The 11,922-nt window shown below is 51.6% G+C and overlaps 1 protein-coding gene across 1 annotated transcript in view; it reads right to left on the reverse strand.

Annotated features, from left to right (window-relative positions):
- RAB26 (RAB26, member RAS oncogene family) overlaps positions 1-11,649 on the reverse strand; it is a 163,610-nt gene extending 151,961 nt beyond the window's left edge. The window contains exons 1-2 of the mRNA XM_060260961.1: positions 11,428-11,649; positions 5,853-5,963 (exon numbers count right to left, since the gene is read on the reverse strand). Of these exons, the coding sequence (XP_060116944.1) occupies positions 5,853-5,963; positions 11,428-11,649 (333 nt within the window). The remainder of the gene's footprint in view (positions 1-5,852; positions 5,964-11,427) is intronic.
- Positions 11,650-11,922: the final 273 nt, after the last annotated feature.

Consider the following 11,922-nt stretch of genomic DNA (forward strand, 5'->3'; position numbering starts at 1 on the left):
CACTCTGTGTCACACAGTGGCCAAAATCCAAATGCCATCAGGAGGTCCACCAGCAGGGCCAGAACGCCAGAAGCCCTCTCAACTGTTGCCCCCCAAGCACCAAGAAGACAGAGCATCACTGCCCAGACAGAGAGTTCCACCTAGATCATGTGGCTAATAGCCACTCATGGACCTCTACTCCATATGGATATTCAGAATTGCCTTGTAAACAGATCTCCAAAACACTGATCAGTCCGTTCTCCAGCCTCCAAATTTCCCCCTATTCGTTTTCTCCAAAGTTCGGTTGCTTCCCTGTGCAAGCACCAGTCGTTTCCGACTCTGGGGTGACGTTGCTTTCACAACGTTTTCACAGCAGACTTTTTACGGGGTGGTTTGCAGTACTGTGTAGTACAGTACTCATGACCTGAGTTCGATTCCAGTGGAAGCTGGATTCAGGTTGCCAGCCCAAGGTTGACTCAGCTTTCCATCCTTCCGAGGTCAGTAAAATGAGTACCCAGCTTTCTGGGGGGAAAGTGTAAAAGACTGGGGAAGGCAATGGCAAACCACCCCGTAAAAAGTCTGCTGTGAAAACGTTGTGAAAGCAACGTCACCCCAGAGTCGGAAACGACTGGTGCTTGCACAAGGGACCTTTTCCTTTCCTTGCCATTGCCTTTCCCAGTCCTCTACACTTTCCCCGCAGCAAGCTGGGTACTCATTTCACTGACCTCGGAAGGATGGAAGGCTGAGTCAACCTCTAGCCGGCTATCTGAAAACCCAGCTCCCGCCGGGGATTGAACTCAGGTCGTGAGCAGAGCTTAGGACTGCAGTACTGCAGCTTTAACACTCTGCACCACGGGCTCGTAGGAGATGTCAAACAGACTGAAAGCAACAACTCACACTTCTGATTTATGCGAGGGTTGACGGTTTGCTCTCTGCCAGCAGATTCTCACTCACCACAGGTGAGAATACTGGCAAGTCTGACTTGGAAACACTGATGCGAACTCCAAAAAGCCAGGAGCAAAAGCGCTATGGCTCAGTGGCCTCTTGGCTTGACCACTTGGAGTATCTACTGGAAAGCTTCAGGTTCGGCCTGTCTCTGCTCAAATCTGCAGCCACTCAGAGGAGCAAGTACTGAAATCGATGACCCAGTGGCCTGACCTACTATCAGGCATCTTTGTGAGCAGTGCAAGAATACCACTGCTTCTCCACGCTGACACGACTAGCCCCAATGTTAAATTATTTATTTGCACAGGGGACCATTCCTTTCCTTGCCATTGCCTTCCCCAGACATCTACACTTTCCCCCCAGCAAGCTGGGGACTCATTTTACCAACCTCGGAAGGATGGAAGGCTGAGTCGACCTTATTTATTTGCTTTTCCTCATGCAAAGAATTTGTTATTTGCCACATGATGCTTCGTTTAAGGACTAGGCGAAGCAACAAACTTCATTTTCCAGGACAGGGAAGTACCAATGCAGTGAAAGTTCCAAAAAAAAAGGAGTCTGTTTGTTTACTGGAGAAAAAAACAAATTAACATGCACAAAGCTCCGACAAATGAAACCCTCCCTCCTGCGCCTTCCAAGCGGCGGCCGCGTCTGTTTTTGTGACTCAAACAGAAGAGGACGGATAATTACACAGGGCCCACAAATGAGCCAAATGCTCACGCTCCCTTCGAAAGAGATAGCACAGCCTTCCAAATTTCGGGGGAAAGGCACTTGCGTGGAAAACTGAAGGGCACTGTGACAGAGGTTTCCAATGATGTGTCCTGACAGTGCAGAAAGGAAAGGAGAAAGCAAAGAGAAGGGAGAGAAATATTATCGATGCTTTCAAAACACCAGAGTGTTTAAAGATAGATTTGTTGTACAACATTGCTTTTATTATCTGTGGAAACCGCTTTCTCCATCCTTTATGTTTTGTTTTATTTGTAATGAAAACAAAAGATTAAATGGGGGGGAGGAGGAGGGAAACAAAACACCAGAGCGGAGTTTTTCCAAGGCAACTGACTGGGGTGCAGATTCAAAATCGACAGAAAAGAAACCCCTTCTCGGCACGGCATTCGTCTGCAGAACTAACGGCCACAGGATGTTGCAACAGAAGAACACAAGGGAAGCCATGCTGGATCAGGCCAATGGCCCATCCAGTCCGACACACAGCGGCCAAAAAAACCTGGTGTTACCATCAACGTAAGCTGGTTCCTAGAAAGATCACACCAACTCTGGAAAAAATGGGGCTCCCTGTTGGAGAAGGCAGCATAACTGCTCTATGCCTTGAGATCTTGTACCCCCAACTCAAGGGGCAGGGGACTCAGGTCTCTCTCACACCCTGCCTAAGCTAAACCACCACTGTCCAGCAGAGGGCAGGGCTCTTCAGATGTTCTTATCAGGGGATGGCCTTGGTCTCTCTGCCACTGGCCATCCAGAGGAACTGGCTGGCCACTTTGTGAGACAGGATGCTTGGCTAGATGGACCATCACTAGTCTGATCCAGCTGAGATCTTGTTATGTTCCTATCAGGGAAGGCCTCCGCCTCTCTGCCCTGCTGTTGGCCCTTCAGAGGAACTGGGTGGCCACTGTGTGAGACAGGAGGCTGGACTAGAGGGACCCTCCCTGGTCTGACCCAGCAGGGCTCTTCTGATGTTCTTCTCAGGGGAAGGCCTCAGCCTCTCTGCCCTGATGTTGGGCCTCCATAGGAACTGGTTGGCCACTGTGTGAGACAGGAGGCTGGACTAGATGGACCCTCCCTGGTCTGATCCAGCAGGGCTCTTCCGATGTTCTTCTCAGGGGAAGGCCTCGGCCTCTCTGCCCTGTTGTTGGCCCTCCAGAGGAACTGGTTGGCCACTGTGTGAGACAGGAGGCTGGACTAGATGGACCCTCCCTGGTCTGATCCAGCAGGGCTCTTCTGATGTTCTTCTCAGGGGAAGGCCTCGGCCTCTCTGCCCTCCAGAGGAACTGGCTGGCCACTGTGTGAGACAGGATGCTGGGCTTGATGGACCCTCCCTGGTTGAATCCAGCTGAGCTCTTCTTAGATTGTTACGTTCACCATACCCAAATCAGACCAGAACTGATTACAGGTCCACCATTTGGTCAGAAAACAGTTTGATGATCGTGTATCGCTTTAAAAGTGTTGGGGGGGGGCGGTAAACTCTCAGGGGAACAATACAGAAAACTGTAGTAATGAAAGAACTGAGGAGTCTCATACATTGAAGCATTCATATATTTTGGAGGCCGGATTGTAGCCAACGCCACCACTGTGGGTAGAAACTAGGCCCTGAGGAGGCCTCAGCCATAAATCTTAGCATGAATATCAAACCCCTGCAAGGGACCAAGAGCACAACTTTCGGAAGGAGAAGCTACCAGCAACGTGCCCAAAGGAGCTGAGTATGAGAGGATAAAAGCCGTCCTTTCCTTTGCAAGCTACAAAAAAGTACTGCAGCTAATCCAGCTGATGCATAGATCTCTGTCTCTCTGTGTATCTTGCATGCACATCCACTTCCTGATTCTAAGCAGAGCCAGCAGAGTTCAAAGCAGAGCCTTCCTTCGAAGAGAGGCGCCAACGCTGCGACAGAAAAGGCAAGGAAAGCCACATGCATCGGCCAGCTTGTGGCTTGAAAGCAACCTCTGATCTCCCCAGATCCCTCCAAGAGGAAAGAGATATCTGAGGAAACCACTGGGGAGCCAGAGAAAGGCAGCCAACAGAGATAGAGGACACTACCAAAGGGGGGAAATTTTCACATCTTCACACTCAACAGTTCTCCCCAATGCACTGTGTTGTGCCCCGGGGTGGGAGATGGCAAGACATCCACGAGGTCTCATTGATGGGGGTTTGGATCACAGACACAGGAGTATTTTCCTGACACAGACTTTGTTAAAATTTGTATTTCTGCTGTTTCTCTAAAACCATACCCATTTTTTAAAAAAAAGACACAACAGTACAGGAGAACAAGGCAGTAAAAAGAGGAAACAAGAGCAACGAAAGCAATGTTTAAAGCCAATCCATACGACTAGCAGTGATATCATTTAGGGGGCTTTCCGAACGTTGTTTTTCAAAACAAAAGCTTTACCCTCGGTAGGGTTGACGTTCTCCAGCTCGGTTGTATAAGTTCCTGTCTTGCAACACAGAACTATAATCTCCCATAACGCTCTTTTCAAGACACCAGCATTTGAAATCACACATTAACAGTTTTTGTTTCCAAAATTTTATTTCCCTTCTGCTTCTTTGTTTGTTTGTTTTTTGTGCCCAATTTTAAGATGCCAGCAACCCATGGAAGAAGTACAAAGGTTCTGCAAAGTATGTTTCGCTTTTTTTTTTGCAAATGTCTTTTTAAGCATTTCACCAAAACCAGCAACATAACATGCAAATGCAACACCGGTGGAGTTCTAAAGGAAGTTACCCCTAATAGCTATAAGGCCAGATCTGGGTTCAGGTCGATTTGCGCTTTTTAAAAAGCTGATTGTAGACTGGATCAAAGCCACCAAGTAATACACCGTCTTTCAGTTTGCAAAAATATATATTACAAGAATTGTGTCTAACGCATAATAAACAATGCAATAATGATAAAGGTCAGCGGTGCTAGGACCTTTTAAAGCAACAGAAACCCCAAAGGGGCCAAAAAGCCCCATCCCCAAATGAATAGATACAAGTCCAAACTTGGAGATAGTTCAACTGGTATTCACAAAGTGGGTGTTCCTGAGGAACGTAGCTTTAACGCAGCCGCTTTCTTAAAAAGGCATCTCTAGGTTTTGATGACGTTTCAATTATTTCTTCAGTTTAACGGCTCAGTTATTTAGGAACCCCGTTCTACATTCTATAGTCACAGCATCAAGCTTCTCATTTCAGAGTGAACATCAGGCGCTTTCCTGTTACTTTAAAAGGTCCTAGCACCGCCAACCTTTATCATTATTGTATTGTTCATTATGCATTATACACAATTCTTGTAATATATATTTTTGCAAACTGAAAGACAGTGTATTACTTGGTAGCTTCGATCATTCAACAAAACAAGACCGGCTGGGTGGGCCACAGAATACGAAAAAGCCATCCCCAACTCTAGTTCTCCACTCCGAGCAACACAACATCACCCGCTCTGTTATGAAATCTGCAGACATGTTTTATGTGCATTCACAGCTCCCCTCCAGATGCAAGAGCCGATCTGCTGCTCCTTATGAGACAGACTAGGAAATGGGGAGGGGGGTGGTTTGGCCAGACAGAGGTGGGGAAGAATCAGCCAGTCCCTGAGCTGGCCATAAACAGGGACCCCACCAGAAGGGGGCTTTGGCAGCCGATCCCGGTGAGCTGAACAGGCAAACTCTACCTGCAGGGGCTCTGAACCAGAACGGCTGGCGGGGTCCTTTTCCGCTCCAAGAATGCATGACTTGCAGCTCCGTGTTTGCGAGGCACAAGGGGGGAAAGGAGGGACAAGATAGGTCACTCAAGCGACAGCACATAGGTAATTCAGGCAGCGCTCAGATGTGCCAAGACAGACAACACTGTAACCTATGGAGCACAAACCACGACAGCTGCCATTCATTTCCACCCAACCGACACAGAAAAATTTCCCGGCGGACGGGTGGGCTCAGCCACAGCTCAGCAACTGAGTCTCCACTTGGCATGCTGTGAGAGTCTCAGGTTCAATCCCCGGCACCTCCAATTTAAAAACCTCTCAGGCAGCAGGTGTAGGGAAAACATCTCTCTCCACCTGAGTCCCTGGAGAGAGGTGCTGGCAGCCAGAGGAGCCAGGACGGCTGTCTCTGCAGAACTGATGGCGGAAGGCAGCAATTGTATGAATTTCGTCCCCAGCTAATTCAGTTTTTGAAGGGCCGGGCATCAAAAAGCCCCATCGATCGGCCAAGCAATGAACCTCCGTGAAGCTGACTTACCCTGAAGTCGATCCCGACAGTCGAGATGAAGCTTCCGGCCAGGAAAGCCCCATCCTTGAACCGCACCAGCAGGCATGTCTTGCCAACGCCAGAATCACCAACCAGCATCACCTACAGAGGAAGGAAGGAGCACTAAGGTGAGGCTCAGAGGTGAAGGAAACAATGTCGGCTGGACGTCAGGTCCCTTTGGCTTGGCAGATTCATTCTGCCGGGTGGCAAACTCAACACCAGATGAGGAACGGTGGCTCAGTGATAGAGCATCTGCTTGGTAAGCAGAAGGTCCCAGGTTCAATCCCCGGCATCTCCAACTCAAAAGGGTCCAGGCAAATAGGTGTGAAAAACCTCAGCTTGAGACCCTGGAGAGCAGCTGCCAGTCTGAGTAGACAGTTCTGGAGGGAGGAACAGTGGCTCAGTGGTAGAGCATCTGCTTGGTAAGCAGAAGGTCCCAGGTTCAATCCCCGGCATCTCCAACTAAAAAGGGTCCAGGCAAGGAGGCGTGAAAAACCTCAGCTGGAGACCCTGGAGAGCCATGAATGGGGCTGTGGCTCAGTGGTAGAGCATCTGCTTGGGAAGCAGAAGGTCCCAGGTTCAATCCCCGGCATCTCCAACTAAAAAGGGTCCAGGCAAGGAGGCGTGAAAAACCTCTGCTTGAGACCCCGGAGAGCCATGAATGGGGCTGTGGCTCAGTGGTAGAGCATCTGCTTGGGAGGCAGAAGGTCCCAGGTTCAATCCCCGGCATCTCCAACTAAAAAAGGGTCAGGGCAAATAGGTGTGAAAAACCTCAGCTGGAGACCCTGGAGAAAGAGCCGCTGCCAGTCTGAGAAGACAATACTGACTTTGATGGACTAAAGGTCTGATTCAGTATAAGGCAGCTTCATATGTTCATATGTTCACCCCGAATCAGAGGCGATCTACTGATGGCCTAGAGAGAGCCCCTGAAAGTCATTTTCTGCAGCCTTCCCAATTTGAACTCGAAGCACGGTTTTAAAACATGACAGGAAGGGAAAATGTAAGAGAAGAAGCCTTCACTTCAGCGTTTCAGCGTCCTTGTTGAAAGCCAGCATGGCGTAACAGTTGTGGTGCGGGAGGGACCCAGATCTGGAAGATCCAGGTTTGAATCCCTGCTCTGGCTATGGCAGCTCACTGGTGCCAGTCATGCACTCTCAGCCTGGCCCACCTTACAAGATTGTTGTGATGATACAATGGAGAAGAAGAGGAGGAGGTAAATTGCTTTAGGTCCCATCCAGGGGAGAAAAGGGGAATATAAATGAATTAAATACATAAATAAATCATTGGCGCTTTGTACACAGCCACAAAAATAAGCACCGTGGGATGTCAGGCCCCACTTTGCAGAGAGCACGTTTGCCACGGCTTTATGCCCTACGTCCCCCTCAGCTTTTAGACTTCTGTTTCCATAACAAGCCCCTGAGAATTACCTTGATATAGTCAGATCCAGAAGAAAATACATTCCATAGGTGTACCCTCGGACAACCTCTGTATGCTAAGCGAAACACAGGCATTCAGAATCCTGAAACAGAGGATCTGAGATATTGAGAAACAGTTTTTTTATTCTTCTGGACATAAAACTTGTTCCCCTTTAGCATTTGGTATCTTCCCAGATCGTGGGCTGCCTGCTGCCTACCTTTCCCAGATTACTTCACCCCAGTTACACCGCTCTTTTATGTTAGCAAGACACGATGTTCTGCCCTCAGCGGTATTGTCTGGGAGGTTTGCCAACACCCCTTATCAGGACAGAGTCTGCCCATGTAATGGAAGGCCCCTTGAAACGGTTGCCCATGTCTTACTTTATTGTGATTTTTATGGGGAAGTGTGGGACTGTATAATCAAACCTATTCTGTCTAATTTTTATGGATTACCTGAAGCGAAGTTAGGGTTTTTTTCCCTACTATCTGACCAATGTCCCCATATCACAAGCCTGGTTGCAAAGTACCTTTTGGCTGCCATAACAATCAGGGAGCAAAAGACCAGCTCCCCTTCTTGATGTTTGAGTCGTTTTTATAGCTGAAACTCCATGTAAATTTACTATGCTGCGCTTTTTATTTCTATGCCAATAAAGGTATTTGGATTGGAGAATTACGTTGAGGTTAATTTTTATGCAACTGAGAGGATGGATTCAGATCACTGTTTCTCACACCTTTTTTCATGCTCTCCGTGTTCCAATTCCGAGCATCACCCTGTAATCCGACCCCTGGAGTGAAGCCCAGTCTCAAGACTCCTTTGCCACCATGGCCAGAAACTGCACAGACCGTGAGCCTCTTTCAGACAAGCCCTCTCCGTAGGTCCCACAGTTCTCCCCTTTCTCTCTCCCACCCCTCACAAAAGCAGCAGCAGCAGAAGACTGCACATTTATACCCCACGCCCTTCTCTCTGAATCAGAGTCTCAGAGCAGCTCACAATCTCCTTTATCTTCCTCCCCCACAACAGACACCCTGTGAGGTGGATGGGGCTGAGAGAGCTCTCACAGCAGCTGCCCTTTCAAGGACAACTCCTACGAGACCTATGGCTGACCTAAGGACATTCCAGCACGTGCAAGTGGAGGAGTGGGGAATCAAACCCAGTTCTCCCAGATAAGAGTCCACACACTTAACCACTACACCAGACTGGCTCTCAGGAGACAGACACCTTGTGAGGTGGGAGGGGCCGAGAGAGCTCTAATAGAACCTGCCCTTTCAAGGACAAACTCTGCCAGAGCTATGGTTGACCCAAGGCCATTCCAGCAGCTGCAAGTGGAGGAGTGGGGAATCAAACCTGGTTCTCCCTTACTTAACCATGACACCAAACTGGCTCTCTGGTATCCTGGACTTAAAGCCCAGGAGAAGGACTCCAGCACCAGTTTCCTTCCCACCTGGCCATCTTATCTTCCTCCATCTGTGCCTGACCATCCACTCCTCCTTGCAGCCACTCCAGATGGGCTCAGGAAAGCCGTCTTGCCCCAAATCCAGTGGGCGACCAGAAGGTTTTTACGAGGGGACCTGAATTCTCTCGAGCCAGCTCTCTCCGTTTGCAGCCAGACTGCCTCAACGCATGCAGTGGGTTCCACCCTGAATACAACTTCCACGACTAAGTACAGAATTCAGATTTTAAAAAATTTCTGTCTGCACACTGGAACGCATAAAGCTGCCTTAACTGAATCAAAATGTCAGTCCATCAAGGTCAGTACTGTCTGCTCAGGTCGGCAGCTGCTCTCCAGGGTGTCAGGCTGAGGTCTTCCATTATTTCATACCTGGTCCTTTCTGCTAGAGATGCTGGGGATTGAGCCAGGGGCCTTCTGCATGCTAAGGCGGCTGAGAGGTGATAGGATCACCATCTTCAAGGACTTGAAGGGTTGTCATCTAGAGAAGGGGGTGGAATTGTTTTCTGTGGCCCCAGAAGGTAGGACAAGAACCAGTGGTTTAAGAATAAATCAAAGGAGTTTCTGGCTCGACATTAGGAAGAAGTTCCTGACCGTTAGAGCGGTTCCTCAGCGGAACAGGCTTCCTCAGGAGGTGGTGGGCTCTCCTTCCTTGGAGGTTTTTCAAAAGAGGCTAGATGGCCATCTGACAGCAATGAAGATCCTGTGGATTTGGGGTAGGTATTTTTGAGTTTCCTGCATTGTGCAGGGGGTTGGACTAGATGACCCTGGAGGTCGCTTCCAACTCTAGGATTCTATGATTCTTCAGGAGATGGTGGGCTCTCCTTCCCTGAGGCTAGATGGCCATCTGACAGCAATGAAGATCCTGTGAATTTGGGGTAGGTATTTGTGAGTTTCCTGCATTGTGCAGGGGGTTGGACTAGATGACCCTGGAGGCCCCTTCCAACTCTAGGATTCCATGATTCTTCAGGAGGTGGTGGACTCTCCTTCCCTGAGGCTAGATGGCCATCTGACAGCAATGAAGATCCTGTGAATTTGGGGTAGGTATTTGTGAGTTTCCTGCATTGTGCAGGGGGCTGGACTAGATGGCCCTGGAGGTTCCTTCCAACTCTAGGATTCCTGACCGTTATAGCAGTTCCTCAGTGGAACAGGCTTCCTCCTGGGGGGCGGGGTGGGCTCTCCTTCCTTGGAGGTTTTGAAACAGAGGCTGGATGGCCCTCTGACAGCAACGAGGATCCTATGAATTTAGGGGGAGGCGTTTGTGAGTTTCCTGCATTGTGCAGGGGGCTGGACTAGATGTTCCTGGAGGTCCCTTCCGACTCTAGGATTCTAAGGCCCCTGCCTGAACGGATGAACCAGACTGTCAGTCCATCAAGGTCATTACGGCCTCCTCCAGACTGGCAGGGCCTTTCCAGGGTCTCCAGCTGATGTCTTCCACGTCACTCCCCACCTGGCCATGCCAGTGCCTGCACCCAGGACTTCCGGCATGTTAAGCAGAGGCTCTGCCACTGGGCCATGGCAGGCCTCATCCTGCAGCCCCTGCAAAGCTTCCACAGGAGTCCCACCTGGACACCTTCCACCTAGCCAAGGGCTGCTTCAAGACAAGTCATTAGAGACGGAGGCCAGAATTCCGGCCAAAGCAAACACTGCAACAGTCATTAAAGAAAGCCAAACGTGAGGCAAGGGTTAGAGCAGCAGGAAAGACTCTGCAAGACCCAGATTCGAATCCTCTGCCACGGAAGCTCGCTGGGAAGCTCACTTTGAGCCCGTTGCACCCTCTTCACCTAACCTACCTCACTGGGTTGTTGTGAGAATAAAAACGGAGGAGAAGAGAGCCACGTCAGACGTTTAAGGTCCCTTGCTGGGCTGAAAGGTGGGGGGGGGGGGGCGGGGGGGGCATGAAGTAAACCAGCCAACCAACATTCATCCAAACATGCAGTTAAGCACAGAGGCAGGAAACACAAAGGGCAACAGTTCTCGCACTCAGTCCCACTCTGAGTGTGACAACACACCGGCACCCAAACACTCCAGAAAAGACAGGGGCAGCCCAAGGCACCAGTTCAGCCGCCCTGGCTTCACTGTAAAGTGGGACACAGTCCCAAATTCTTCTGCCTTTTGAGCGTGGCTCGCTACCAACGTGAGCACCTTCCCTCTGTGCTTTGGATGCTTTTCGTAGCTTCCTCAGGAGCTTCCGTTTAGGTCGTGTGTGTTTGCGTTTTCAAAGGAGCTGGGCAGAGAACATCCCCTGGCCCTGGGAGCGGCCGTGGTGGCAATCGCCTTGCTTTCCCAGCCCCCCCAAAGCGGTTGCGTCAGGCCAGGGGCCCTGGGGCAGAGAAGCCACTCAGCAGAAAGGTCCCGGGTTCAGTTCCCGAAACTGAGACCCCGAAATGCGTGCCCACTCCTCTGCCAGAGAAATGGGGCTCGAGGTCTGGAGTGGCCTCAGTTTTTCCTGCTGCCGCAGGGGTGCTTGTTCAAGCTGGGGCTTAGAATCCCACGCCTCTGACTCCCGGATCCCTTGAAGCCCGGAAGCGGCGAGCATGTGCAAAGGATCTTTTCCTCCCTGCCCAAGACACTCAGCCGCTGCCCTCCCCCGGGGAGTGCAAAGCAGCTCCCCCAGGCAAGGCAGCCGGCTTCCGCGGCCCGCGGAGCTGCCGTCGAGGGGCGCGGGGCCGGGCCAGCCGGCAGCGCGTTCCCGGGGCTCACCTTGAAGGCGACGTCGTAGAACTCGCCGCTGCTGCTCAGGGAGGGCCGGCCGGGCAGCGGCGCCACCACCCCGTTGGCCGCCCCGGCTTCTGCCCCTCCGCGCCCGCCGGCCGCGCCCCTCGCCTTGGCGTCGCGCTGCTGCTGCTGGTGCTGCTGGGCGGCGGGCAGCGCGGACGAGGGCGAGGAGGCGCCCTTGCCGCGCGGGGACTTCTTGCGGGACATGCTGGCTCAGGGCGCCGCCAGTGCCGCCGCCAGTACCGGCCTCGCCCGCCCGACGCAGCCCCTCCGGAGCGCCGCCGCCGCCGCCATCCCGACCTGCTGCTCGCCCGCCTTCTCTTCTCTTCCCTTCCCGCGGCCCGCTACAGCCGCGCCGGCAGTCCGTGCGCCGCCCCGCCTCGCCTCGCCACGCCCGCCGGCCGGCCCCTCGGCGCCGCTCTCAGCCACTGGCAACGCCGCGCCATCCCGGAGCCGCCCATCCAGGCCCCAGGCCCGGCC

This window comes from Heteronotia binoei, chromosome 20 (assembly GCF_032191835.1).
Source record: "Heteronotia binoei isolate CCM8104 ecotype False Entrance Well chromosome 20, APGP_CSIRO_Hbin_v1, whole genome shotgun sequence".
Taxonomy (NCBI): Eukaryota; Metazoa; Chordata; class Lepidosauria; order Squamata; family Gekkonidae; genus Heteronotia; species Heteronotia binoei.